The sequence below is a fragment of the Apiospora marii genome (genome assembly GCF_038362585.1).
Source record: "Apiospora marii strain CBS 49790 chromosome Unknown utg000004l_segment0_segment0, whole genome shotgun sequence".
Classification (NCBI taxonomy): Eukaryota; Fungi; Ascomycota; class Sordariomycetes; order Amphisphaeriales; family Apiosporaceae; genus Apiospora; species Apiospora marii.
In genome coordinates, this window is record NW_027117375.1 from 208,048 (window position 1) to 234,664 (window position 26,617).

Genomic DNA, 26,617 nt, shown 5'->3' on the forward strand with positions numbered 1-26,617 from the left:
ATCCCCAATCTTCACCTGCACTTACGTACCTACCATCTATACTTACCATACCTACCCGGCAAGGTACCTAAAACGTTGAAAGTAGGCTCTAGGCTCCCTCTGTGTACCTAGGTATGACGATGTATGCCGGCTGAAGCAAAGCACACGCAAGATACATTACCTGACCGGAATTATCAGATCTCCCCTCTTCCTCTCACCTTCTTCCCCCTTCGTATATCATGAACACCACCACCACCACCACCACCTCTGCCGATCCACCTCCGCTACCGGTCAATAGCAGCAGCAACGGCCTCCAGACCGAAACTTCCGCCAACCCCACCAACCATTCCGGGCCCGACGTTGATATCATCCAGCGAGCGCTCGACCTCGACCTCACTTCTTACGAGGCGGCGCATTATTGGGATGCGTCGACCATGGCACCGCTCAACGAAGCCTCGGCGGTCAGTATAATCTAAATCACATCCACGGTTTCATTTCCACTCCCCCGCATACCCTTCTCGTTACGCTTTCGTTGCTTGCCCAATATTCGTGGTCTGGCGAAACCCCGGCGGTGGTGGTGCCTGCATTTTCTCTCCCATCATTCTTGCGCGAGCGAACGGGCGAAAGAATCGCACAAGCGCAACAAGAGAGAGCGGATTGTAAAAAAAGGGGAAGACACATCTGCAGACAAGGGACAAAAAATGCTGAGGAGCTCCAAGGCCGCGATCGCGCGCTTACGCGCTTACCGACCACCTCCGTTCCCGACATGGGACCGGCTGCCCGTGAGCCGGCGGGCCGCGGTGCTGATATTGTTGTTTGCCGACCGCCGCGGGGACTTGCGGGTAGTCATCACGATGCGGGCGGCGAGCTTGCGCAACTTTTCGGGTATGGCCAACACACTCCCGGGCCTTCCCCTTTCGAGCGAGAAACTGCGGCAAAACAAAAGCTAATCGCGAGTGGTGGACGCACAGGACACGCAGCGTTCCCTGGAGGCAAGGCAGACTCGGTGGAAGAGACACCATGTACGCGATCCCTTCTGTTCTCTTTCCCCAGCAGGGCCTCACTCAGCACAGACGAGAAGCAAAGAAAGAGTTCTAGAAGCTGATCATAACCCGCCCCATGACCAACAGACCAAATAGCCCGGCGCGAAGCATGGGAAGAGATCGGGCTCCCGCTCGATGACGCCAAGATCCCCAAACCCTTCCACATCGAGCCGCTCTGCCAGCTGCCCTGCAGCCTCGCCAAGACGGAGCTGGCGGTGCGACCCTGCGTGGCCTTCCTGCACGCGGACAACGTCCCCGGCAAGCCGAGCCTCGTGGTCGACGAGAGCATGATCCCTCAGCTCAACGCCAAGGAGGTCGCCGCCGTCTTCTCGGGGCCGTTCCACAACTTCCTCAAGCAGCGCGACGAGCGCCGCGTCGCCTGCGCAGGCGGAGAGGAAGAGGAGAAAGAGGCGGAGGAGGAGGAGCTCCCCTTCCCCGACGGCGACTGGTACGACGGCCGCTGGACCGAGTGGCATGCCGAGCCCTGGCGCATCCACAACTTCTACGTGCCCATCAACAACCAGCGCGTCACGAAGCCGCCGGCGCGGGACGGCGGCCAGGCGGCGCTCGCCGACGAGCTCGAGGAGGACGAGGTGCAGCGGTTCCTGGTCTGGGGCCTGACGGGCCGCATGCTCGTGGACGCGGCGCGCATCGCCTACGCCGAGGAGCCCGAGTTCGAGCACAACGACCACTACGGGGACGAGGCCATCATTGCGCGGCTCGAGGCCGGGGGCATGCTGCTCGAGAAGAAGCGGCGCGAGGTCGGGCTCGACGCCGTCAAAGAGGACCCCAAGGATGCTAAGATGTAGTGCAGGATATAATCTTGGTCGTGCGATTCGATTTGAAATAAGTAGCTTGCGCGCGGCTGAAAGAGCACTTAGAAGGCATTGTTTATTTATAGATATGGAGTTTTATATTTCCTCTGGCGGCCAATTCCAACTGCACTATTCATAGAAATATCCTGCATGCCGGCAACACCCCTTGCAGATCGCCCTGGCCTTTCCAAGGCAGATTGGGGCGCCAAGTATGTATTTCCTCCCCCTATCACTGCTAAATCACGCGTTTCTGTCGATCTTGCCACTCTACGAATGCAGATCTCATGCCACGTCTTACCCTCTTTTACTCTATCGCTACTTTCAAATTTGATATATGATTCTTTAGTGGCATGCAGTCTCCTTGGTAGCACATGTCGACTTGCCAAACACGAGGTACCCAGCAAAAGCCCCGACGGCGACGGCCACCATGACCCAGCCGTTGTACGTCATGAACAGCAGCCTGGATATTGGGGTTAGCCAGATGTGCGCGCAGCCCGTCTTGCGCAGCGGGCAGCAGCAGCAATAGCAATAGCAAACTCACATGATCATAAATGCGTAAAAGGTCTGGACGGCGTATAGGGCGGCTTTGACAACATGCGAGCGCTTCTCGACGGAGACCTGGCGGTGTCCTGTGGACCAAAGGAACGGCGTGGACTCAGTAACTTGTTCTTCGGCTTCATTCCGCAAAACAACCATGGTAGATTAGAATCAAGTTCTATCATGTTCGCCCACGGACAGTTTTCTTTTTTCCGGTGGGGAGAGAGGAAAGAACGTGTCTGTGTGTACGGATCGTGCGCATGCAATGTGTGTGTCTTCTCTCTCTTTCCTTTTCTCGTCTCTCCGCAAGGAAGGCCAAGAACAGAGGAAAAGAGGGCAAAGCTGCAAGGACGAAACGCTCCGTGAAGTGGCAGTTTCTAGGCTGAGGGAGTGGCATGAAAGGGGTATGGGATATATGGGGCTCAACTACCACCCAACAGTAGCGCGCCTTTGGGGTTGCATGTAGATAGGTGTAGTAGGGGTTTGGGGGACTCACTCGGAAGACCATCTGCCCTCCGCGCGGCCGAGGCTTCGTACCGCCGGATGAAATCACGTAAAGCCTCGTAGCCGGCGCAGATCAGGACGACCCCCAGCAGGGAGAATATGAGCGAGACGGGCCCGCGGACATGCCACTGCTTGAAGACGATGCAGAGGTTGTTGGTATCCCAGGTAAACAGCATCTAGTAAAGCGAGCTCAAGAGTCAGCCCGCGGCCCGGCCCCTTGCGCACTGGTATGGACAGCGTATCACGGAAGCAAGCAAGCATGCATGCCAAAGCTACGGGAGCCCCTTATGCGCACGTTGGAGGAAGTTGCAAGTCACAGCAGCAGCCCACTCACGTTCATGTTGCACATATCGTCCATTCCGCCGCCGCCGCCGCCGCCGCCGTGACCCATGTCGCCGTGACCCATGCCACCGTGGTCCATATGAGAGTGGTCCATCTTTTTGTATCTTCAAAGGGCTTCAAGCCGCGTTGTTTCGATCGTGCGAGTGGTGCGCAGGGGATAAAGTACAGCGTCTGTCGAGGGACGGGTCGGTTATGAGGCGAATAGAGAGTGTGGGTGTCCGTCGTCGAGAGCAGGAATGAGGCGCTTCTTATAAAGCTGTCTTGTTCGGGTCCCTCGTTACACGGCACACGCTGCTACGTTGTTGTGTCGGCGGATTGGCTGGGAGGAGGTACAGTACATGCAGGTGTAAGTTGGAAGAGAGATAGATATCAATCAATATTATTGGATGAACATGGCAGGCGCAACCTTCGAGTGCGCAGGTAAGGGAAATGGCGCGCCCGGATGCGTTTTAGCTTGCTTCTACAAACCCGCGCAAATGTGCTCAAATGCGACCACTGGCGACTAATGGCGAATGGCGCGGGTGGGAAGTGGGCGTCCACCTGCCACCGTTGGGAAAAGGTTACGTGAGCTCGGTCGCAGCGCGTGGCATGTTTCGGGTCGATTTCATGCCATAAATCAACCACTCCGGCTGGCATATTGGCCTATTGGCCTGTCCTAGCTGGAGCCTGGCAAGCCTGGGAGGTTCCCTCCAACGCCTCCAGTCGGCTAGCTGCCGGTCGTCTCAAGCCAGGGATCTCCAAACCAAAGCCTCCGTCCGTTCGAGAGGTAAGTACCTGCCTCCTCGTGTCTGTCGAGGTGCTACTCACTTTCACCACATGCACCGGCAAGATCGCTTCATCACGTCGATTCGGCATGAAAAGAATGAGCAAGTTTTACTGCCGTATGCTTTCAACTAAACCGTATATCTTTTCGATATCTACACACAAGGCCCGAGATAATATGAAGCGTACGGAGTATTGATTTCCACTTTATGCCGCCTGTATATGGTGGGGAAGCGGGCAGTGGGGGTACATAGACCTCGTTTACTACTACAGTAGTGAGTGGTGCGGCAACTCGCGGCTCGCGGATAGCGTCGACAGTGACGGACAACTGGTTGCTTATACATCGGAAGTATGAACGAACGGCCTTCTTGCTTCATATCCCAGTGATCAACCGGCCAGCTCCATCAGACCCTATCATCAGCACTGCAGCGTCTTCGAGGCTGGAAGCAAAGCAACATATCCAAGGCTCAAATATCAACCGCTTGAAGCGCCAACTGGGTAAGTGTCACTCGCTCCCCACGTCACACGACTCCGAGTCCCTGACTCGTACTAGAAGCTCCCCCGCCTGTACTGACCCAGCGGGAAGTAGCACAGCAACCAAGATCCAAACGATATCAACCACCATGCTTCCCGTACCAGTGAACCTGCCCAAATGGTGAGTGGCGCGAGCACCTTTCCGGATCGACAAATGAGAATCTGCTCACGCTCCGCCCCAGGCTGGAGGAGAACTCCCATCTCCTGAAGCCGCCCGTGAACAATTACTGCGTTTACAGCAATGGCTTCACCACCATGGCAAGTATCCCCCTCCACGCCCCGCCTCCCTTCTTGGGTGTTAGAAGAAGTATTATATAAGATGGGCAAATCAGGTGTAAAGGAGGAATGCAATCTCATACTCTTCCTACCACAGATCGTAGGCGGTCCCAACGCGCGGACCGACTACCACATCAACGAGACGCCCGAGTGGTTCTACCAGTACCGAGGCGCCATGCTGCTCAAGGTCGTGGACCCGGAGACGGGCGCCTTCAAGGACGTCGTCATCCGCGAGGGCGACATGTTCCTGCTGCCGGCCAACACGCCCCACAACCCCGTGCGCTTTGCCAACACGGTGGGTATCGTGCTCGAGCAGCACCGGCCCGAGGCCAGCCTCGACCGCATGCGCTGGTACTGCCAGGCCGATGCGGCCGACGGCTCCGGCGGCGACTGTGGCGCCATCGTCCACGAAGCGGCCTTCCACTGCACCGACCTCGGCACCCAGATCAAGGCCGCAATCGAGGAGTTCATGGCCAGCGAGGAGAAGCGCCGGTGTTCCAAGTGTGGCGCCCTGGCCGACTCGGTACCCAAGGCCGGCTCGATCCAGGATCCCAACCTGGCCTAGAATATGGACAAAGGGACCAACTGGGGGTGTATCATGCTTTGAACGACGAGTTCTGTTCTTTACTTGCATCTTCAAACACAGCACTGGAGGCATGTACACTGAGTGATTCGTTATGTTCCATTATATTTAAGGGTGTAAGTAGTATGTATGAATGCCAATATCGCTGTCTCCCCTAATGTCACAACACTTCAGATGGAGAGGTCCTTATCCAGGAATGAAAGCCCCTTGCTTCGTCGTCTTCTTCTTTTCCCAACCCCCTTTTCAAGTCCCCTGAAAAAATCAAAACGCCAGGCTATGCGTAGTAGTAACACTTCATTCCCGCCGATTGACCAATATCAATCGAGTAATGCAAATCGGTATTCATCCTCCGTTAATCAATTCAACTGCTGCTCCTTGGTCCGCTGCGCAGATTTCTTCCCCTGCCAGTTGACCCACTCGCACTTGCAGCCGCCCGTGCCTCCGTCCACGCCGCCGAGCGAGGGGTCGGGGTTCTGCGTCAGGGGGTTGACGAGCGTGCCCCCGAAGCCCGGGTCGACGAGGATGAGCTTGCTGTCCGTCCGGTTGATGCGCGACTGCTGGTCCACGCCGTAGTAGAAGGTTGTCTTGCGGACCGGGCTGCCGCCGTGCAGGTCCTCGAGGATCGTCACGGGGTACGGCATGGTGCCCGGCCGGGCGTGCACCGTGGTACCCTCCTTGCCGGGGGCCGTGCCGTTGCCGATCAGCCGCGAGCTGTTGCCCATGCGCGTCCACATCTGCACCACGAAGCGCACCTCGGTCCAGGTCACGAGGAAGCGCGCGTCGACCAGACGGGCGCCGCCGGCTCGGTCCGTCGGCGTCGTCTCGGCGTTGTTGAACAGGTATATCGTCTTGTTGAAGTGCGTGTAGAAGCCGTAGTGCTCCGTCGGCAGGCCACGGTCGAACAGGCGCAGCGGCTGCTGCGTCGCCAGCGGGTACAGGCGCGCTTTGGCGCCCGTGCCGTCCGGGTTCGTCTCAGGTGGCGGCAGGATGCTGGTCAAGTTCCAACCCGAGGCGCCGTTGGGAGGCACCGTGTCGAGGCCGTGGTTGCTGCTGTCCGAGTCTTGCGTCGACTTGGAACCCACGGTCGCATCGAGGGACGGCAGCAGGCTGATGTAGAAGGGAGTTGGCTCGCCGGCTTTGTTGTCTGATTGGATCTCGTCGGTCGAGTTTCCCAGGAACGATGCTTCCCGGAGCGATGGCGGGGCCGGGTTCGGGCTGAAGCCAGGCTCGTGTGTGCCGGCGTCTTGCTGGTTTATTAGATCATCGTTCGCTTGCTGGGGTCCTTGGTTACTGTTGCCTTTCCACAACTGTCGGCTGCTGTTATCGTACTGGATCTGGAAGATGAACTCGGGGACCTCGGAAGGGTTGGGATTTCGAGGGTCCTGCTGATCCTTGGGCACCGCACAGCTCCAGGCAGTCGACGCAGTCAGCTCCACGCAGCCGTCGGTGACGACCGGTGTGTCGGGCCCCGACACAGTCAGCACACCAGTTGGCATGGGCGGGAAGTCGGTCAGGTTGAGCCAGATTGACTGCTCTGGGCCAGACGGTGAATGCTTGCGAGTCAGAACCACGACCAAGACAACAATGAGGATGATGACGGCGATAAGGCCGCCACAGATGCCCATGTAGACCCTGCGCCGCTGTCTACCCTCACGTCCCGTACGGCCGAAGCATCCACCATCTGGCATGCAGCCGCGGCCCCTCCAGAATCCACCGACCCGCCTGGCGACGACATCTTCCTTTTCATGGCGCCTCCTGTTGCGCTCGGCCTTGTGTCGCGTACCAGGTGCGTTTTGGAACTGGTCGCCAGGTACGAAGGAGCCAACAGGGCGGTCGGGAAGCACGGCTGCTGGAACCATGCGTGGTGTGACCGGGATCTCGGACATATTAATCGCCCCCTGCGAAGACATAGTGCCCGGAATACCTGGCGAAATCGGGCCGGGAGAGGGAATGGGCTGCGGGCTGTAGTAGCCCTGAGGTGGTAGTATCGGGCCATATTTCACCTGCTTGGTAGTGTTCGGGGGCGGAGAATATGGGGGCGGCTGATCCGCTGCGACCTGGTTCTCTTCGAGAAGGATTCTGGCCTTTTCTGAATGGGTTTCTGGGCGGTTGGAAGGGCCGGCTTCTGTCGGGGTTTGCGACTGCAGGCTTTGTACGCTTTGTGCCGTGTTCTGCTGCCCTAGCAAGGCCGGGTGCAAGGCCGCATTGTTAGCAGCCCCCGTGGCGGCTGCTTGCTGCTTCTTTTCGTCGACTCCTTGCCACCACTCCTGAGGCTGGGGAGAACTCGCCAACGGGCTTGGGCCGGTGGCTTGCGGTCGGAATGGGTTGGATTGGTGGTAAGGAGTGCCGACGTGGTCCCACCAGCCGCTCACCTGTGTGTCGGCGCTCTGGGGTGTTGCCGCTACAGTCCTGGGTTTGAAAGACTTGCGAACCCCCATCGGACTGCCGTCTTCCTCGAATAATGTGCAAGGTGTTCCGCTGTCCTCGTCGTCGGGGTCGGTATGCGCTTGCGGCTGGGTCTGCTGGAAGCGTAGAGTTGCCGGGAGGGCAGGAACTGGGGGTACATTGGCATTACTATCGTTGGGATTCAGGCCAAAGTGGGAATATTGTGAGTATACACTAGAAGCTGCGCGAGTGCCGGAATACGGCGACTCGCTGGCCTCAGTGTCGGGGGACCATACGGAACGCAGCTGCTCTGGCGACATGACGGTGCCGTTGTTGGCCTTCTTGGACGTGGCCTGGTTGATGTAGTTCCGCATATCAATGGGTGTTTCCACGAGAGCCGTCTGGGGGCTGACTTCGTGCGAAGACAAGTCGCCTTCGGGCACAGCAATGCCGATGACGATGGGCCGTGCTACGGGCGAGAGATCGGTTTCGGTACCGCGGCTGTTGGTGGCCTTCTTGGCCGATTTGTTGTTGTTGTTGCTGCTCTTTTGGCTTGCGGGCTTGGGTTTGAGCCAGGCGAAGCTTCCGATGGAGGCGGAGTTGGGGGAGCCCTCGAGTGCTCGGAGTGCGGCCGAGTCCTGGAATCTGGTGGTGTTGGTCTGTTTTTTGGATGTAGTAGACCGACGGAATTTGGACATATCCGTAACTAAGGTGATGCCAGCCTCTGCGTTCTGGGCCTTCTGGCGACGCCTTGACTTTAAGCGTTCGAGCTGCCTCTTGGTGCCTCTGAAACCATTGTCTCCTCCTGTGTTTGTCAAAGAGTCTCCTTCTTTGTCCAAGTCGGTCACTGGCTCTTCATCTTCCCAGGCTTCCCAGTCTTCCCGGTCCGTATCGTTGCTGGGGGTGGGACCCCGCGACGGTACTGTTGTTGATTTGGTGGTATCCATTTTGGGTTGTGGTACGGTATGGTATGTACGCCTTGTTTGCGCGATCTCGAGAAGTTCGACAAAGTAAAAAAACAGTGCTATCCTCAGTGAACCCGCAATGAGGAAATAATTGTGGAATAAATTAGGGAGTTCAAACTGGAAACACACAGAATGGATACTTGAATAGAACGGCCTCGAAGGGATATGGTCAAGTCAACGAGTGTGTAAGTAGGGTGGTGGTGATGAATGTACAGGGCGGGTGATTATTGATGGTTCAGAAACAGAGAGCCATTCATAGATTGACTGGTCTCAATAGATGCGTGGAAAGACAGGGGAAACACGTTGAGGACAATAGGATAGATAGATGCCGGAGAAGAAATCGGGGAAAAGTCACAATGACATTGTGAATTCAAGAGTTTCATTGGGCCATGTGGCAGCAATAAAGAGTCTGGGGGGGAGGCATGAACAACCACATCAACAAGCAATGAATGGTATACACCGTTACCCGACGCCAAGGTAGCCAGACTAGCCATGACTCCTGCAGCTCGAGGCGCTCTCGTCGCTTAACCCAGGCCAGCTCGCCGTCTGACTGGCTACTCGAGCATCGCGCCTCGAGCCGGGGGGTAGCAAGGGAGCGGGTGCCATGTCGTGTATCTATCTGCAGGATCCAAGAGCCGCATAGAGGCTGAAACTCGAAACTCGGGCTCTCAGTGGTGTGTTGCTGCATATGAGCCCGTATGAAATAGCCGCCGTTGTCGTTGCTTTTGGGCCCCTCATTGGTGGAAGTCGGCCAGCGCCAAGCAGCACCACACATCTCATTACATCTGATTGGATCTGGGCCTCTGCCATCGCGGCTGCACACCCCCGACCCGCCCTTTTTACTCGCCCGGGCTAAAATTCCTTCCTGTACGCTATGCGGCTAGGCTCACGCAGGCCACCAATTGCTGGTGAACCATACGCACAAGGGAGCTATACCCCCCTCTACTGCAGGGCCCGCCTTGGCGCTGCCAGTAGGTCGCATCCGCGGCCAACCGATCTGGAAGAAATGCTGCAAACAAGGCAAGTCGAGAACATTCTCGCACAACAACATCCAAGAGGCACGTGTTGGCGCGTTGACGTGTTGGTCGCCCGTCCATGAGGCCACGGATACATCCTCTCACGCCATCCGGTTACAGTTAAAGCCGCATCATGTCGTCGTACGCTGTAAGCTGCCTTTTACCGTGGCACAGAGACAGCCTGAATCCAAGTGTAACACGTCTGATCACCTGGGGGGAGGGGTGCATTGGGGGCTAAATGTATATAACTCGTTCCAAGTCAAGTCACCCAGATGCATAAGAAACGAATGGTTCATTGCTGTATCATCACATTGGGTATATCTATATCAAACGCTTAGTAAATCGAAAAACAAAAACCCCTGTGTGCCTTTTACAGCTCATTGTGGGTGGGCGCCCCTCCGCCGGGCTGCAACATCGAATACAGTTCCTGAGCCCATGTATCTTGCGGCCTGTCCTTGATGATACGTCCCAGGTAGAGAACCCAGCAGCTGTCGTCGAACTCACGGCCCTCGGTGTCGCAAACGTACACCTGGGTCGTGAATCGGGGCGGCCAGACACCCGTCTTGGCCCCAACGTTCTCGTCCAGGAAGTTGTCCATGACGATTCTGGCCACTCTGGCGCGTGCTGGTTCCCACTCGGGCCCCTTGGTCATCAAGATGCGGAGGAAGTCCTCCATTCCCTTGTTGTCGAGAAACTCGCTGCGAATCTTATCGGATTTCAGGAGCTTCCCGACCACAGCGAGCAGGGCGCGCATCCAGGTGGCCTCGTTGGCAGCGTCGGCGGAGCCCTGCTCTGCCCGAGGCTTGAGTTGGCCGTAGAAGGCATCCTTAAGAGATTGCTCGCCCGAACTGGCCTGCCCGCCCATCAAAGAGTCCCATACCGTCTCGACATCCTTCAGCGCCGGGGGGTTGTTCTGCAAAGCCGAAGCGAGAGTGGTTGCCGCCAGAAAGTCTCGGCGGTCCGCATACGGGCGCTTCGTCACTTCTTCGGTATCTCGCTTGGTGAGGAGATGGAAGAGAGCCCTTAGGATATCTTCGTCTCCGGCGATCTGTTGTCCGTAGTACATATCGTGAGAGAAGTCTTCCAGCTCGGCAAGGGCGTCCTCCAGGACAGACGAGTCAGCGGAGAATGCTGCGTTTCCATGCAATTTGACCGACTCCAAAGCTTGGAAGAAGCCGGGTTCCTTTTCCTTGGGCTCTTTGACAACGCCGACAGGCTCATAAACGGGCGCGCCTGAGGGGATGTTCGGCTTCGCCTCTGAAAGGTCTGGGTCTACGACCATGACAGCCTGCTCCACAGGGAGGCCCTCGAGCGCAACATCTTCTGCCCCCGGCACATTCAGCTTTGCCTCCTTCTCGCCAGTCCAAATGTTCATTCGGACGTGGAGCCCGGACGGAAGATCCTGGTCATCGTGTACAAGTTGAAACTCGTCAGTTGGCGAGAAAACTTTGGGATAACATTCGGCCGGGTTGTTAGTATGACATATCAGGTCACCTTCCGCAGACGGAGAAGCAGAAGCCGGTGCCGGTGGGGATGACACTGTGGCGATGGAGGAAACCACAAATGATAATAGGAGGAATGCAATGCTAAGTCGAATGACGGACCGCATCCGTAGGGAGGCCATATTGTCCGAAGAGGGTGGAGGTTTGGGGCTTATAGCGAATGCAAGTGTATTGGAGGTGGAATCATGGATCCAAGTTCAGATGCCCGGGCTCGTTTTTGTAGTGGTTAGTGGCGACAGGACAGTTTGCAAAGTGGAACAGGCCACGAAAGCCGAACACATAAACCTCTGAAATTACTCGGATAACTCGATGGACAGAACACAGGTTGATGCCTAGAGCGCCTAAATGCATTCGTTATAGTAATTTCGAAATCTAGAGGCTTCCAATGGGTTCAATTCTGCTCTCAGGCACGGCCTAACCTGAAGACGTACCTAATCCTGAACACAGACAGGGCTTTATCTAAACCTGCCAGCCTGCACCAGCTCAATCAATGCAAGGACTCGAGAGTACATTGACAGCACGCTAGACAGGAACAATGCAGTGCTTCTCTTTAATTTTATGAGTAACAATGATGCCTAGTAGAAACCGGGACGATACGTATGTAGCCGGTATAATGGACCTCACAGCAAGGAAGATAGATCTCTTGAAGTGTCCTGTGTCCCCATTCTGTCTGCTGTACTTCAATGTTGTAAGTTGCTACCTAAGTTAAGGCTGAGCTCCGACCCGACCGCGAGATCCCCACACCTTCGCTGCCTGCCTCTGATTGGCCGCCCGGCTTAGTGCCTCAATCCAAACATCACTTGCGCATTCCCCGACAGAAGCAGTGAGAGAGCTCTCATACTCGAAAAGTCAAGAAACGTCAATTGACACCATCACCCCGATTTCGACCACCATGCAGGCCCTCAGGCAAAGAGCGGCTTGCGCCGCTCGACAAACGCGCCCAGCTTCGGCCATCCGGAACGCCCGCGGCTACGCCTCTGGCCACGACCACCACCACGCCGCACCTGAAGTCAAGGAAGGCCTCGGCGTACGTCTCTCCCTATCTCCCTCCCTTCTCTTGCCCAGAGAGGAGCCAATGGGGGGAAGCGTCAGTCGATCAATTGATCAATCAGCTAAGCTAATGCCCGGGTGGCAACAGGCCTCTTTCTACGTCTTCGCCGGCCTCCTCCCCACGGCCGCAATCTTCTACACCATCTCGCGGCCGGGCGCCGACGGCGAGCCGTCCACGATCTCTCAGTACCTGAACCAGTTTGAGGCCCTCAACAAGGACCATGTGGTACGCAACGCATTGCGCACCGACGCCCTCGAGCGGGCCGCTCACGACAAGCACCTCTTCTTGAATGCCGGACCTAAGAGCCCGCATGTCGAGCTCAAGACTCCCGAGTAGGTTTTCACCGGTTCCCACGCGATTCTTTCTCCCCAGTTGCGGCAGGGCAATGCGTATGCATCTAGAAGGGGGTGGGTGGGTGGATGGGTGCAGGTTGTGCAGGTCGTAAGCCCAGGGAAGAGGGAGAGGCCGAGACCGAGAGATATGAGAATCTGGACGGACACGGATCTCTCCCGCGGCCTGGAGAGAACGCCTCGGGGAAAACGAGGCACTCCCATGTCGTCATGCCATCTCTCCCGGAGAATATAGTCCTGGGACAAATCAGCCTTGCTAACATGAGACTCGATGACAGGCTCCTGAACTCTGGATCACCATGGAACGTCCCCGCTGGCCACTACGCCAACCTCGACCAAGTGACAGAGCACTACCGGCAGGCGCATCTCGCGGACGAGGAGCGCAAGGCCAAGAAATTGGCCGCGAAGGCAGCCGCCGCCCAAGCCGAGGCTTAGTACAATCAATAGAGCGAAGTTGGGAGAGAGAGGGGAGGTAGACAAGACGAAGAAGAGAGCATGTCTCGATGGGCCAGCCTGCCTTTGTGTGTGTACTATAAACTCGTACATAGAAGCTGGGGAAACGGGGAATCCAACACACCAACAATTCCTTATATGCGAGACCAAGCATTCAACTATGTATACATGGACTTAGGTCCGTGGACCATAGAGAACTGGGTGATATGGCATAGGGGATGCATCCTGTTCACTCGCTTAACTGTCCAGCAGTTACCGACATGACAGCCCCCCGGAGCGAAACGTCTATGCTGGCACCCGCGGAGAGCGCACTGCCATGACACTGGCCTAGGATTGTTACGAAGTGATGTTTCTCTGACGGCACTGACTAAAGGTATCTATTGACTTCAACGCTCTGGCTCGGGTTTTCGCGTAAGGCAGCCGACCTCCTATAATCACAAACGGGGATTGCCCAGAACTCTGTCAATAAAGGGTATGGGGTCTGACCAATTTGTTGCAGGTACAGGTAATATGATGTGGGAGGGTATATATACGAAAAAAACGACTACGCGGCAATTCAAAATTATAGGCCATGCCCTTGGGAAGATCATCGATGCTGCCACTGAGGGATTGCTATCGTGTTAAACTGTACAATTCCGTCTAGTCAACTACAGGTATTGGTCATAGGAGCAGTTCGGGGTAACACAGTCCAGAATATGCAACTCCGTAGTAATGTGGGCGGGAACCGACAGCAAGGCAGCAAACCATTGACCAGTGAAGCAAATACGTCTACGACCGAACTTAAGCCACACGGAGGCCAATTTTAATAAAGGGTCTTGTGGATTCAGCGCCTATCTTGTTGGTGGGATACTATGCATGTACTTTAGTTATTGATCAGTATTAAATGGTGCTGTAGCAGTTGCGAGAAGAGTGACATAATCGTCAAATAGGGTATTTCAGTGTACACACAAACGGATCAACGAGGAAGCAAAGGGCCACCGGCGTTGGTAGCAGAACCGGTCTATGCATTTCTGACTGATTTTAATTCATTTTGCCATCGTTTCATTTGGGAGTACGAGCTAATATAGCGACGCCCATTGAGGTGGCATATCAAACCACGTTGATGGACCCAGATCGACAGTTTTTTGTCAGAGAAAGCGTTCCATGAAGTTTAATTCATCTATCATGACGCATGTGACATCGTGTGGTGTAGGCCGGTTTTCCTTTCCTACCACACTACCAAGCAAGAACCAATCCATTCGCCTTTTCCATGAATGCAAGGACCCCCAAATAATCCGTAATTGCCTACTTGAGAGGAATGAAACGAGAAGAGTGGGTGGCACCGATACCGGGACGACCGTGCTTGACGGGGTGGCTGCGGCAGTTGTTAGTTATCTTGAGTCACGTCCATCGCGCGTTGCGGGAGGGCGAGGAGGGGAACATACTATGAGATAGAGAATTCAGCCAGGTAGTGGCCGACCATCTCAGGTCGGATCTCGACCTGGTTGAACTCCTTTCCGGAGTAGATACCGATCACGCTGCCAATCATCTCGGGGACGACAATCATGTCACGCAGATGCGTCTTGACGAGGTCGGGCTTCTCGTTGGGCTTGGCCTCCTGCTTGGCCTTGCGCAGCTTCTTGATCAGACCCATGGGCTTGCGCTTGAGACCGCGGTTGATTCGGCGGCGGGCACGGGCGTGGACGACATCACGGAGCTGTTCGGAGTCGAGGTCCAGGAGACTGTGGAAATTCCATGTTAGTATTCGCTTCGTCTTGGTCTCATGGTGGTGCTGGTCGGGCAACTGGTGGTTGAATATCTCGGGGGGTTCACATACGCATCAAGGTCGATGCCTCGGTAAGAGAACTTGCGGAACTGTCTCTTCTTCTTGAGCTCGGCGGCCTCCTCAGCGTTCTATATTCAGAAAAGCCTTGTCAGTCCATCGTTGTCCAGCGATCTGTCAATTCTTTTTGAATCGATTGATAGCCCATGCGCTCTCCCCCGAAGCACATCAGCGTGGGCGCGGGGGAAAAGAGCAGGGCGGATATTCTGTTGAAGCACGTACGTAATCGGGATCGTCAGCCATGGTTGCGGTGATTGAGTGTTGCAGGAAATTCGCTTGTCGATGGAGGTTGGTCGAGGAGCGAATTCAAGGGAGGTTGTTGGATTCTGGTGTCGAGGTCCTATCGATCAAAATTGATGGAGCGGAACGAGCTGCTACCACAAGAACACACAGCCTAGACTGGAACGAGCCGCCAACAATTTTTCCCGTAGGGTTTTGTGCCCTTTTCCTTTTGGGCTGGGGAATGTGGTCATTCAGTGGTGGATTGGGGGGCCTACAGCCCCACACCCTGTGGGCCAAATCTGTCCAATGGGGGTTCCGGAAGAACTTCGGGCTGCTGACATAAGTAAAGCTGTTCCATCCATTTTCTCAGGATTTGGATCTGTGTGCACCACCACCCAACACAGGTCGTCTACTGTATGTGCAATGTGCACCATATAGCAAGCACCCCACTGCTCACACCTGCTAGCCTGCCCTGGCACTTGCATCAATACTCCTACTTATGGTATTGAATGATAGCATATCTCTATGGCCTGGTTGCATTTCAAAACATTTACAGTACATTATATAACTTATTTAATATAATTCGGTATTTTTATTTTATTTTCTTTAGGTTATGCTTATGTATAAGATATTAGAACTCTTAAGTCGACTTTGAGCCACTTCAGGGGTACGTATATGCAGTCAACACGCGGGCGACTGTCTAGACCTGAGTACGTAACAATCCCCATTAATTATCACCGAAACGGACATATGTATGAGGGTCAATGTCAGTATTAGGAGCGAGTGCGTTGAACCTCTTTTGTCCTGCCACGAGGCAATCTATCTGCAGCCTATATAATACAGGAGGCCGGCGCTGCTAATGTTGTCGTGAGAACTTTGAACTGTAATAATATTTGTCCCCACGCCGTTCGAAACGCGGCGCGGAGATGACACCGTAAGCCATGCGATACGGGTCTTGAAATAGCAAATAGCGAAAGACCAAGAGTAAATGCGAACCCGCCCAAATTCAAGAAATCAACTTTTGGGGGAATAAAGGTGATTACATCACAACCACCGTAACCCCTGAACGCCTCCTCCACGGTGCTGCCGGATTCCAAACCAGTCAATAGGAACAAACGATGGCAAAGAATTGAAACCCTGCCCCCGATCCGATGCACAATACAGCTAGAAATACCGCTAACGCGACACCAAAACACAATCATAACCGTGCAAGACCTTCGTCAAGGCGGAAGCTTGCTGCCACGAAGCTGAGCCAGGAACATCCTCGGTCAGATGATAGCCTCAGGAGCAGCTGCTTCCTCCTTCATCTCCAGTTGCTTCCTCAAGGACGCTACCTCGTCCATAAGATGCGCATAGTCTTCTTTGTGATTTTTCTCCGACTGCTCCAGTAGGCTGACTCGCGTATTGGTCTCGGTGAGCCTTTCTTCCAGGCTATGAATATATGCCCAGATCCCTTGATCGGTGGCAAAGATGTTGTTGCTGGAACTATCACCGCTGCCGCCATTTTGGCTTGGAGCAGTAGACGACGGAGGTTGGGCACCTGCAGCAATGTTGGCCTGCCCAGCTGCCGCAGAGGCAGCCTGTGCCGAAGAAATAGCGCCAGGAGCACCGGCTTGGCCAGCTGCCACGTATTGACCGTCGCTAGAAGGAAACCCAGAAACTGAGACGAGTTGAGCAACTAGAGCTTCAGGGTAGGACGGTAGAGACGACGAACCTGATGAAGTCTGACGGTCTGCCTGGTGGCGGCCAAACTGTTGTTGCTGGAATTGCGTCGTTAGGCTGGGGGAGCGCTGGCGCGCAACACTGCCATCATGTGGCTGAAGACCGGGGCTTAGCGGTTTCGGGCTTTCCGTCATGCCGCTTTGCCCGTACATAGAGTTCGGGCCACTCGAAGGAATCGAGGATATGCTTGCGTTGGCAGCGTGTGGCGCATTCGAGCCACGCTCCACGTTGGGCGGATACAGTCGCCCGGTAGAAGTACCTGGAGGGGGGTATGTTGGTAAATGATGCATAGCGTCTGGGGATACGGCTTCTTTACCTTGAACGTGTGGAGCCTTTATGCCAGACATGCTCAAGCGCCGACGCTCCTCCTCTGTCATATCGGCCTCATTGGGGGTTTCATAGACTACACCTGTCATGCTAGAATCATCCACATCAAGATGGCTGTAATCCTCAGTCTCGAAACCAAGGCTGCCTCGACGACTGACACAGCCACCGGGACCCTTACTATGGCGTGCCAAAGCATCGCCACGTGCAAACTTGCGGTCGCATTTGGGGCACACGTGCGGCTTCTCACCCGTGTGAAGTTTACCGTGACGCTTCAGATCGTGTAATCGACGGAAGCGCATCTGACAAGTTGGACAGACGAAAGGTTTCTCTTGGCTGTGCGTCAACAAGTGGCTCTTGAGGTTGTGATGGCGGGTAAACTCGGTTTCGCAATAGGGGCACTTGTGTTTCTTGGAATTCGGCGACTTGGGACCACCGGGCTGACCGGGCGTCATGGGCATGCTCATAGTGCGTGGAGGAGCAGGCATCGCTGATGGGGGCACCATGCCAGGATACGACAAGGACGTAGGATTTGACTTGTCCTCCATCTGAGCCTGGGGTTGCGGCGCATAACCAGCCCGGTCGCCTCGTCCATCGATGTCCATGGGCCCTGGGCTCGCAGTCACGTGGGCTGGGTTGCTGCCCAGGGCTGCCAAGTTTGTCGCGTGCTCGGCAGCAACATCGCCTCTGTGCTCCATGTGCTCTACCTGCTCCACATGCTCGGGGTGCTCAGTATGCTCCGCATGCTCGGAATGCTCTACGTGCTCCGGGTGTCCCATATGGTCTGCAGACTCCGTATGCATCATGTGCTCTGTGTGCTCTGTGTGTTCCGAGTGCTCTGTGTGTTCCGAGTGCTCTGTGTGTTCCGAGTGCTCTGTGTGCTCTGTGTGCTTTGTGTGTTCCGAGTGCTCCGGGTGTTCCGGGTGCCCCAAGTGCTCCATGTGCTCTACGTGATCGACTTGATCTGCGTGTTCCGCGAGCTCTGAAGGCTCGTGGTGTCCGGTGTGATCTGGAAGCCCATGGTGCTCCGCATGGTCCTGTTGCACAACATGCTCCTGTTGGTCCATCTCGCCTTCTGTTTGAGGCGGAATTGCATCGGCACCTTCATGTTCGATTATCTGTTCGTCAGGATGCGCATCATTGGTGACAGGCGCGTCCTGCGGCCGGCTCATGGCCAGCGCGGTAGCAGACATGAGCTCGGATTGCACCCTGTAGGCGGGGTTTTCGCTGGCACCCGAGACCTGTTGTCGGTACTCTTCCTCACGTCTTCGTTTCTCGTCTTCGAGGGCGGCAGCGCCGGTCAAAGGGGCTGGAGAGTGCCTGGAAGTCAGGCCAACCAGTCTGGCAGCTTTGGAGGGCGACAGGTCCGAGCCAAGGTGCGAGGTGAAGACGGACGAGGGCGACGTGGGCGTGGTTTCCCTGGCGCGCTTCAAGGAAGCTGTCGCGCGAGTCGCGTCAGCCTGCAGCGACTCGACGGAGAAAGGGTCGTGTTGGATGGCGGGTTCGGAGATGGTAGAAGCAGGAAGCGGCGGTGCTTCGGTCGCGACGGGACCCTTCTCCGACGCCATATGAGCTTGGAGGGGCTTTTGCACGCAGACGAGGAAGAGGCGATTGAGATCCTACAATTAAATCGCCAGCGACGACGTGACAAAGTCCTGTTCAGTGCTCCGGCGCATCAATGAAGCATCGTCGACCCTGGATAAGACAAGGCTGGAAGCGTGTGGCTGGAGAGGGTGGCTTTGTAAATGAGGTTGATGGTGGACAGAATAGTGGTGAGCCACGGCCCAAGGTAGAGACTGGTGGGTAGTTTCAGGTGGGAAACGGGTGGAAAAGGAGGGCAATGGGTTGGAAAGGCCTTGGAAGCAGTGGCGGTCGAGTTAATCAAGTTCGAAAGGACAGTCTAGAGTGAGGAAAACAAGCAGTATCTAATCGGTGTTGCCTTCAACGACCATGGGTGGTGAATGACGAGAGTGACGGGAACTGAGCCGCAGAAGGAACAGAGTGTGGTTGAGCAGGAAAAAAGTGCTTGGGGTGGGAAAGACAGGTGTGGTGGTGCAACGCAAAGGCAAAGGGCGACCCTGACTGGCCGGTCCTCTTTTTTTTTTCTTGGTGCTGGGCAAGCTGGGACTGCTGGGGTCCGTCCTCTGCTTTGGGTCAGGTCGGGCAAGCAGCGTCAGACTGGGAAGACTAAGACTGGCGGGAGGGTCTGACGGGTCCCAGGATGTGAAGGTGACTGGAGATGGGGGAACATGAACCAGGACGAGGCCAAGAAGTACCTGTCACTACCTACTGTACCTCCTCTCCTAGGACCTTAGGTAGGTATTGAGTTGAGGCGAAGGCCGGCCGCTTCGTGGCGTTCGCTTACTTTTTTTTTTCGGTCTGTCCTGGCGGCCTGCCAACGAATTCCTTCCTGATGTATCAATCAGCATGTACAAAGTGATGAGTGTCTCTATTCTTCCCATCCGTCATTGATTCCCGTTATCAATCAAATGATCTTTAGACGAGCGCGCCCAGATCATGTATAGCCAGTCAGTCAGTTTCAATTTCTATCAATCTATCTCAGTTGCCTCAACCGACCGACCAGTAACCAATCTGGGCGGTTTCTGATGTTATGTCCAGAGAGAGCGAAACGAAACTGGAGAGGCAGAGCGTTTGCCAAGTAAAATGATGCCCTGCCAAACTTTGGCATCGAAAGTGGATAGATCAAATTCAATAGCGTGGCTGCCTCTTTCTCGATGCTGCGAAACAGAAAGGTACATCTCTCCGTCGCCCGTTACACACCCCCCGGATGCACGCAACCAGCTGGGAAGTGGAATCAAATTCATCAATCGACCAGGGTTGCAGAGGTACTTGCATCCTCACCACCCCTGCCCACTTCCACGGCCCCAAGGACACGGCTTCGTTCGTTTCACGTACCTAACCTTACATACGTCAACGACGAGGTCTCCTCCCTCGCTTCTCTGTTTGTAGGGCTGTATCTGTAACAGCAACAAACTACCAATATAATCAAATCGGTGGTCGACCGGGGCAAGCGATTGGCATATATCAACATTGAAATCACGCTTACCTGCACCCAGCAACCCCTGGTAGCAGGTGGCAGTTGCCAGACCGAGACTGCGGCGGCAAGTGTTGGGGCAAGATGTTGGCCATGGCTTCTGATCGTTGGTGTTGTCGTTGGCGTTGATCGCAATACTGGTCGCCGCTGATGGCTTAGTGAATGATTGCTATTCATGGGAGGTATCGATTCCCAACTGGCTCAGTCAACTACTACATTATGGCAATGTATGCATTCCGTAAACCAACAAGAGAGGCGCGTTTTTAAGCCAGCCCAGCACTGACGTAGCAAGGTTGGAATGCGAGGATCGACGGCATCTCCTTGGAAGCTAATCGCAATGGCCCAGCAGAATGGTGCATACATCAATGTACATGTATGTAGATACTTGGTGCATAGGTACGTAGTATATCTGCAAGGTGGGCTCAACTATGCACGGAAAAAGAGAGCTGATGTGGGAAGTGGCTGTGTGTGTGTGTGTGTGTTGCTGTTGCTGTCTCTCCTAGAACTTGAACTTGTCAAGTGGTGAAACCAGGCCTAGAATGATGCGATATTCACCGTACAAGTTACATCGCAATAGCCGAGTGGCCGAAGAGGAACTACGGGGAGATGGTCTGCTCTACCCCATGCTTCAGAGGAAAAGATGAGAGTGGCTGATAGCCATCGCCAATGACATCTTCAAGGTTGATCGGCTCGTGGGTGGCAGCCCTTGGGCTTAAACCGTCGACGGTGTTAGGGTAGCCTCGTGGCCGCTGTATGACACGGAACGCTCCAATCATAATATACGATACTACCTTTGGTAGTAGAAAGGTAGCTGTACATCCCTCCTCCCCAGCTCTGTACCATCATCTCCGTCGGTATTGTTGTGGGTGTCTGTTAGGTCAGCAGATCACGTCGATTCTGAAGTTGGCCATCTAGGTAGTCCGCCGGGTGTGCCCCCATAACACATTGACATATGTATTGCTGACTGAGCCCAATGACGGGCCGGACAATTCATCAATGGGCACTTTTCGACCGTCGATCATCTTCCCGGCCAGAAGCAGGTGCCCTGGGCTTAGATACTGATGTCGGCGATGATGCTCGATAGACTCGACTGGTATCGGCCACAAGAGACTCCGACCGACCGCCGAGGCATCGCTGTCGTTTCTGCTGCCGTTGTTTCTTGCTGCTCGGCTGCACGCCTTGAAATGAGGTTACGGAATACCCGATAGAAGTTGTCTGTCCCCGGCTGCATACCTAAGGAGGTAGGCAGGCAGCTAATAAACTTTGGTGACATCCGGTTTTTGTGCCATGGGGTGAGCGCGGACGATGGCTTGTCATGCATGGCGCTATTTTGGCCCCAAGCACTTCACAAGCCACCGTTAACCCAAACCAATCAAAGGCACCGTTGGATTACCCGTCACCCCTGGCCTGCCCGCATGTATGTATGTACCTACATACCTACCTAGGCTTGTAACCCAAGCAGCAAGCCGCCTCCCCCCGCTGACGTAGAGGGACTGCCAGTCGGTGCGGTCATGTCGCTGCTTGCTGCACACAATCAATCGCCGTGGTAGGATACCTGAGAAGCATCGCATTCTCGTCTCAGGCGATAGGACCGGATCGGACACGAGCGAGGAGTGATCCCTTTTCTCTTCAAAGCATCGACTCGATGGAATCGTGCGCGCCCGACAAGGATGATCATGCTGATGAGGTCGTCGGACAGTGGTGTGATATGCGTCGTCCCGCGCCATCTCGATCGGCCTCTTTTTTTTTTCTCGTATGTAAAGCTTCCACCATGTGCCGAATGCAGGCCCCAGGATCCAGTGCAGGCAGAGGAGGAGGGGGGGGAGGCCCCATCCATGGCCGTTCAGGAGCTGTAGCGCCGCCGGTGTCTTCCTCCCGAGGACATTCCAAATGCGTCCAAAGCCCTTCTTTAGTTCTTACCACGGACCCCAACAGGGCAGGTTGCTCCGCATTCGAGTTCTGCATCGGGATTCCGTATCTACCAGTATGCTCGACAGGGAAGAAATGCCGCTTTGCACCAGCCACCGCTATCAATCTGATCGGCAGCTGTCCCGCCAAGTGTACTACTTATTACCTACTGCCGGGCAAGGCCTACATAATACGGTACATACATACCAACATCAATGTCACTTACAGATTTGTGGATGTGGCCCTCGAAGTGTGCAAAATGCAATTTCACCGGACGTCACCGGACTGACTCGCAGATGACCGGGCCCTCACGAGACGAGGCCCGAGGCGCATGTTTACCGCATGCTCATTCGATATCGAGATGGCCCGATTCAGCTCAAAAGGAAAACCGGCCGAGCAAAGGTCGTCTTATTGTGCCACACGAGGCCAGAGGCTGAGCTCCGCCCAATGCAAAGCCACACTCCCACACTGCCCGGTGCCCACCGGCTAGGTAGCTGGCTACCTAGTACATCATATCGACATGTACATCGCGCATCTTGCTAAGGGGCAGGGGGGCGCTACAGGCTACATCATCAGAGGTCGATGGAGCAGATGAATTGATGCGCATGGTCTGTTTGGGTTGCCAAGAACGACTAGGCACGTACCATATACGTAGTTAATGGGGATTTTGGTTGCTTACCTACATATGCAGAGGGCGATAGCTATCTGCCTGTTCGCCTTTGGCATGACGGGATCGATGCAGGTTCGTCATCATTGCTGCGTCCCGGAGAGCCAACAGCCACCCAGCGTACGCAGCCCGCTTTAACGTCGGATCGAAATGCCCGAGAATCACTGTCTCAGCTGGCTAAGCAGGTCGACCGCTCGCTGCATGCTGCCAACAATTTGGCCTGGAATAAGTGATGAGGGCGTGATCGACTCCTGCAGCCCATACACAGCCAGCCACCTTGCCTGCTTGTCCTACACTCGAGGCTGATGATATGACAGGACCACCCGCTCCGTGGCATAAGAGTTTTATCACAGAGCGGATCAAGTATCCGGCGAATGCGGCGCACTCCAATTTATATGTGGCCGTGGCTTCAAGAAAGGCATCGTCGGAATCATGCCCTTGGGAGCGCAGTGGTCGGTCGTGTAATTTCTTGAGTCTTGTTTGATACACACGTATTCGAGGGAGATTCTCCCTTTCGTCCCTACGAAGCGTAGACGCCCAAATCCCACTCTGACTGCTCTTTGTATGTCCCAAGAGTTCTTACGAGTCGCAGTATAAGCTATATACCAACAGATGGCTATCAGTGGTTAGCCCTGTTCGGGTTCAGCTACACCATGGAATACTGCACAATGCGTCGCCTTGTGAAAACGGGACATTTCTCCTGTAGGCTACCTATGAAACTAAATTATGAGGTATGCATCTGTTTCTCCTGGAACACCGACCGAGCGACTTGCTGGATCTATCAACTCAAGTCTCTCCAGTGGCACTTTCACACAAAACGTATCAACGTTCAATAGGGGCAAAAGCTGGGCTTTGGACTGCCACCATCAAATAGGAGGTGTTTCTCTCAGCTGACAGTGCACCGGGACGATGACCACCAGCAACTGGACGTTGTGTCTCCCAGAGTTGTTCTTGTGTCGTCAACGTCTTCGGCTTTCCGCGACTAACACATCTTATGGCTCGACTCTGTTCCTTGCTGGCCCCTTCGGCGCCGAGAGCCACACTCTGTTCAGCTCCCATTCCTACATTCTTGCGCATCACTGAAATTGCGGCAGTTAGGATGTAATGCGGCATCCAGCAGTGACGATGTCATCGCCAAGACCAGGCAACGTGCACTCCGGGTGAACCGCACTACCGCCGCCCTTTGCTGGAGTTTGACAAGAGACGATGGACTTTGCTGTTTGTAGCATGGGATCTTAGCTGCAAATACGCATATAAAATTTGCCAGTTTTCATGAACAGTGAACATATCATATCATTCTTATGATAGTATATTTGGCAATGGCTTCCCAGGTGTGCCAGTAAGCTGGACAGGCGCATTCTCGTTCGAGCATGGCATGACCGTGATACCAACTGCATCGTCATCGTCATCCGTTAGAGGTTTATGCAATTAATTGCCCACGCGTCTCGGCACGTCTCTGGACCACCACGTTACCTTACGGACCCTGCATACCTAGAACGCTGGGCTATGTATATCCTGCTCAGTGCCACCCAGATATCGCGAACCCGCGACAGACGCACCCCGTTTCCAGTTGACGTGCATGGTGTTGATGAACCAAGACAGGAACAACATCCTCCGGTTACGATGACCAAAGCCACTTGGAGGATCCACGCACGGGGGCTGTCCAGTGTTCGTTAGAAAGATTGCTGCTTGTGGCGTACGGTCCGTGTCGCTTCACCAGGCCATCCGATACCATAGTGTTGTTCCTTTGAGATGCAGGGCGCCTTGCGTCCTGGATAACACTGGCAGTCCGCCTGCGATGTGATCAAACAATACTTCGACGTTGTTACAACCAAGCTAGCTGCAGGATGGCTGGAGCAACAATGTAGTGTAACTTTCCGAGTCACTGGGATAGTGTGCAGTCATGTATAGCATACCGACGGCCGGTAAGTTCCTGGCCTAGCTGCCAATACCATCAGCATAGACTCGTGATATGCAACGCCCAAGAAACACAGTCATGATGATAGAAGGAGATTGACCCAAGGCTATTGCTTATAATTACCAAGGAAGGAGACACCCACACAGGTTTTGATAACTACTGTCCCAAATGGCAGAAGGAACTGAAGTCATTGCCGGTGAAATATCGATGGTGGTCGTCGTGCCAGTCGGGTGCCACCCCAGCCGGTGGCAAGTGGCGTGTCTACGATAGCCCTCGAAGATGTATCTGCTAGCAGACGCACCTGCGTATCATGAAATCTACAGCGGGCTCAAAAGCACGAGTATATCATGGCAGCCTTGGTCGAGGATACCTATCTACAGTTCGAGGTAGGTAGACCTGTGGTTGAACATCAAGTGAAAGCGTTGATGGTATCCGAGACTAGCAACGACTTTGCCGGCATGACCGACTGCTCCAGCCCGGGGGTACCCGGGTTGATAGGACGAAACGGCAAGGTATCGATGGTAATCTTAAGTCATGGCGCAGCCTACGGCGTCTTCAGGTCGGATTGAGGATCTTGATGCATGTGTTTGTTTCCCCGAGTCATAGGGGGCTGGTTACCGACTACCATGTGCGAACTCGGCAACAACCGAGCATCAACTGGTCAAGATCGTAGATCGAAGATTGCAAGCCCCAAGATAGGTTGCCAGTTGAGCCTCGGGGCTTCGTGTGTTTGTTTATGTGGGTTGTGGGTAAGAAGACTTCTGCGTGAACCACACACCATCGGACTTATGTAATGCATTTGATATTCTAAGATGGGAGATGTGGGACTTGGCAGTCTGCCTTGACGGCACGTACGCATGAAAGTCGAGACGGGGATTCGGCCAAGTTTTGACCAGGAGTTCTCCGCAAAACCGTAACATTCAACGGTCGACGATCAGCGATGGCACCTGGTCTAGGAGCACGTGGCGGCGAGTGCCCCTTTATCTATCGGTTTCTACTTGTACATAGCATGGAGGACCGGCCCCAGGCCGCGCCCTACTTTTCAAGGCAAGAATGATACATAGGAGCGAGCATTTCTGCCTAGCAAGCATGGCGATAGGGTAAAATGAAGCTGACGTTGCCTTGGCCGGATCGGCTGAGGACTGGCTATGCACCGGTAGACGTGTGGCTTCACTCTCACCACCATGGGATCATGTCGACTGTGGAGAACAATTTGAAACATCGACGCTAAAGCAAGGAAACATTTCTGGCATGGCGGGCGCATGAACATGCATGCTCCTGTGTCAAGCCCTTGACATTGGAGTCTTGACCGCCCGACGAAGCTGTCGGTACATGCTCAGTGCATGCTGAATAAGTAAGGTCGGTCATTTTCCAGTACCACCCGTCAGACAGGATATCCATTGATGAAACAGACGGTTTAATCGGGTCGACTCCTGTACTGCTAGTATGATCATCGCCACCGTTCACCGTCCACAGTCCACTGCTGGGGAGACAGCAACTCTGACCCGCCGTCCGCGGGAAACGCACGCCTGCTTAAATAAAATACCTCTGACCACGGCATCCACAAGTTGCAGGCGGCTGGAACGAAAGAGAAATGATGCCATACCACGACCGGAATCTGGAATGAGAGTGATAGGGATAATTCCAACCTAGAAACAACCAATGCCAATCAAATGCCTCTGCAGCAAAAAGGGGCATGTACAAGTATTGATGGGCCGTTTTTTTTCTTCTTCTCCTTCTTATCAACGGCCAAGTTAGATCTGGAATCCGGATGCCAAGGCCCAAGGCAAGGCTGCTGGCTGCATGGTGGTAGCTTCGGGGTGTCGGCCGGGATTCTTCTCAACTTGGAGCCATCGCCTGTTCTATTATAAAATAGTTGGTA

The 26,617-nt window shown here is 54.7% G+C and overlaps 8 protein-coding genes across 8 annotated transcripts; 3 read left to right on the forward strand and 5 right to left on the reverse strand.

The window, feature by feature from the left end:
• Window positions 1-218: 218 nt before the first annotated feature.
• PG985_006001 (NUDIX domain-containing protein) lies at window positions 219-1,831 on the forward strand (the record flags this gene model as incomplete). Its single annotated transcript, XM_066825770.1, has 4 exons — window positions 219-440; window positions 699-864; window positions 951-1,001; window positions 1,110-1,831. 4 exons carry the CDS (start codon window positions 219-221, stop codon window positions 1,829-1,831), a joined length of 1,161 nt encoding a protein of 386 aa, XP_066685377.1.
• Window positions 1,832-2,179: 348 nt separating this feature from the next.
• Window positions 2,180-3,314, reverse strand: PG985_006002 (ctr copper transporter; the record flags this gene model as incomplete). Its single annotated transcript, XM_066825771.1, has 4 exons — window positions 2,180-2,297; window positions 2,379-2,466; window positions 2,871-3,054; window positions 3,213-3,314. 4 exons carry the CDS (start codon window positions 3,312-3,314, stop codon window positions 2,180-2,182), a joined length of 492 nt encoding a protein of 163 aa, XP_066685378.1.
• A 1,291-nt stretch (window positions 3,315-4,605) lies between these two features.
• On the forward strand, window positions 4,606-5,357 carry PG985_006003 (3-hydroxyanthranilic acid dioxygenase; the record flags this gene model as incomplete). Its single annotated transcript, XM_066825772.1, has 3 exons — window positions 4,606-4,637; window positions 4,699-4,823; window positions 4,897-5,357. 3 exons carry the CDS (start codon window positions 4,606-4,608, stop codon window positions 5,355-5,357), a joined length of 618 nt encoding a protein of 205 aa, XP_066685379.1.
• Window positions 5,358-5,731: 374 nt separating this feature from the next.
• Window positions 5,732-8,707, reverse strand: PG985_006004 (uncharacterized protein; the record flags this gene model as incomplete). The annotated part of the gene is made up of 1 exon (XM_066825773.1): window positions 5,732-8,707. One exon carries the CDS (start codon window positions 8,705-8,707, stop codon window positions 5,732-5,734), a length of 2,976 nt encoding a protein of 991 aa, XP_066685380.1.
• Window positions 8,708-10,111: 1,404 nt separating this feature from the next.
• Window positions 10,112-11,365, reverse strand: PG985_006005 (uncharacterized protein; the record flags this gene model as incomplete). The annotated part of the gene is made up of 1 exon (XM_066825774.1): window positions 10,112-11,365. One exon carries the CDS (start codon window positions 11,363-11,365, stop codon window positions 10,112-10,114), a length of 1,254 nt encoding a protein of 417 aa, XP_066685381.1.
• A 770-nt stretch (window positions 11,366-12,135) lies between these two features.
• PG985_006006 (uncharacterized protein) lies at window positions 12,136-13,079 on the forward strand (the record flags this gene model as incomplete). Its single annotated transcript, XM_066825775.1, has 3 exons — window positions 12,136-12,270; window positions 12,382-12,626; window positions 12,923-13,079. 3 exons carry the CDS (start codon window positions 12,136-12,138, stop codon window positions 13,077-13,079), a joined length of 537 nt encoding a protein of 178 aa, XP_066685382.1.
• A 1,302-nt stretch (window positions 13,080-14,381) lies between these two features.
• On the reverse strand, window positions 14,382-15,162 carry PG985_006007 (40S ribosomal protein uS19; the record flags this gene model as incomplete). Its single annotated transcript, XM_066825776.1, has 4 exons — window positions 14,382-14,451; window positions 14,522-14,818; window positions 14,914-14,990; window positions 15,142-15,162. The coding sequence occupies 4 exons, from the start codon at window positions 15,160-15,162 to the stop codon at window positions 14,382-14,384; spliced, it is 465 nt and encodes a 154-aa protein (XP_066685383.1).
• Window positions 15,163-16,409: 1,247 nt separating this feature from the next.
• On the reverse strand, window positions 16,410-18,755 carry PG985_006008 (uncharacterized protein; the record flags this gene model as incomplete). The annotated part of the gene is made up of 1 exon (XM_066825777.1): window positions 16,410-18,755. The coding sequence occupies one exon, from the start codon at window positions 18,753-18,755 to the stop codon at window positions 16,410-16,412; it is 2,346 nt and encodes a 781-aa protein (XP_066685384.1).
• Window positions 18,756-26,617: the final 7,862 nt, after the last annotated feature.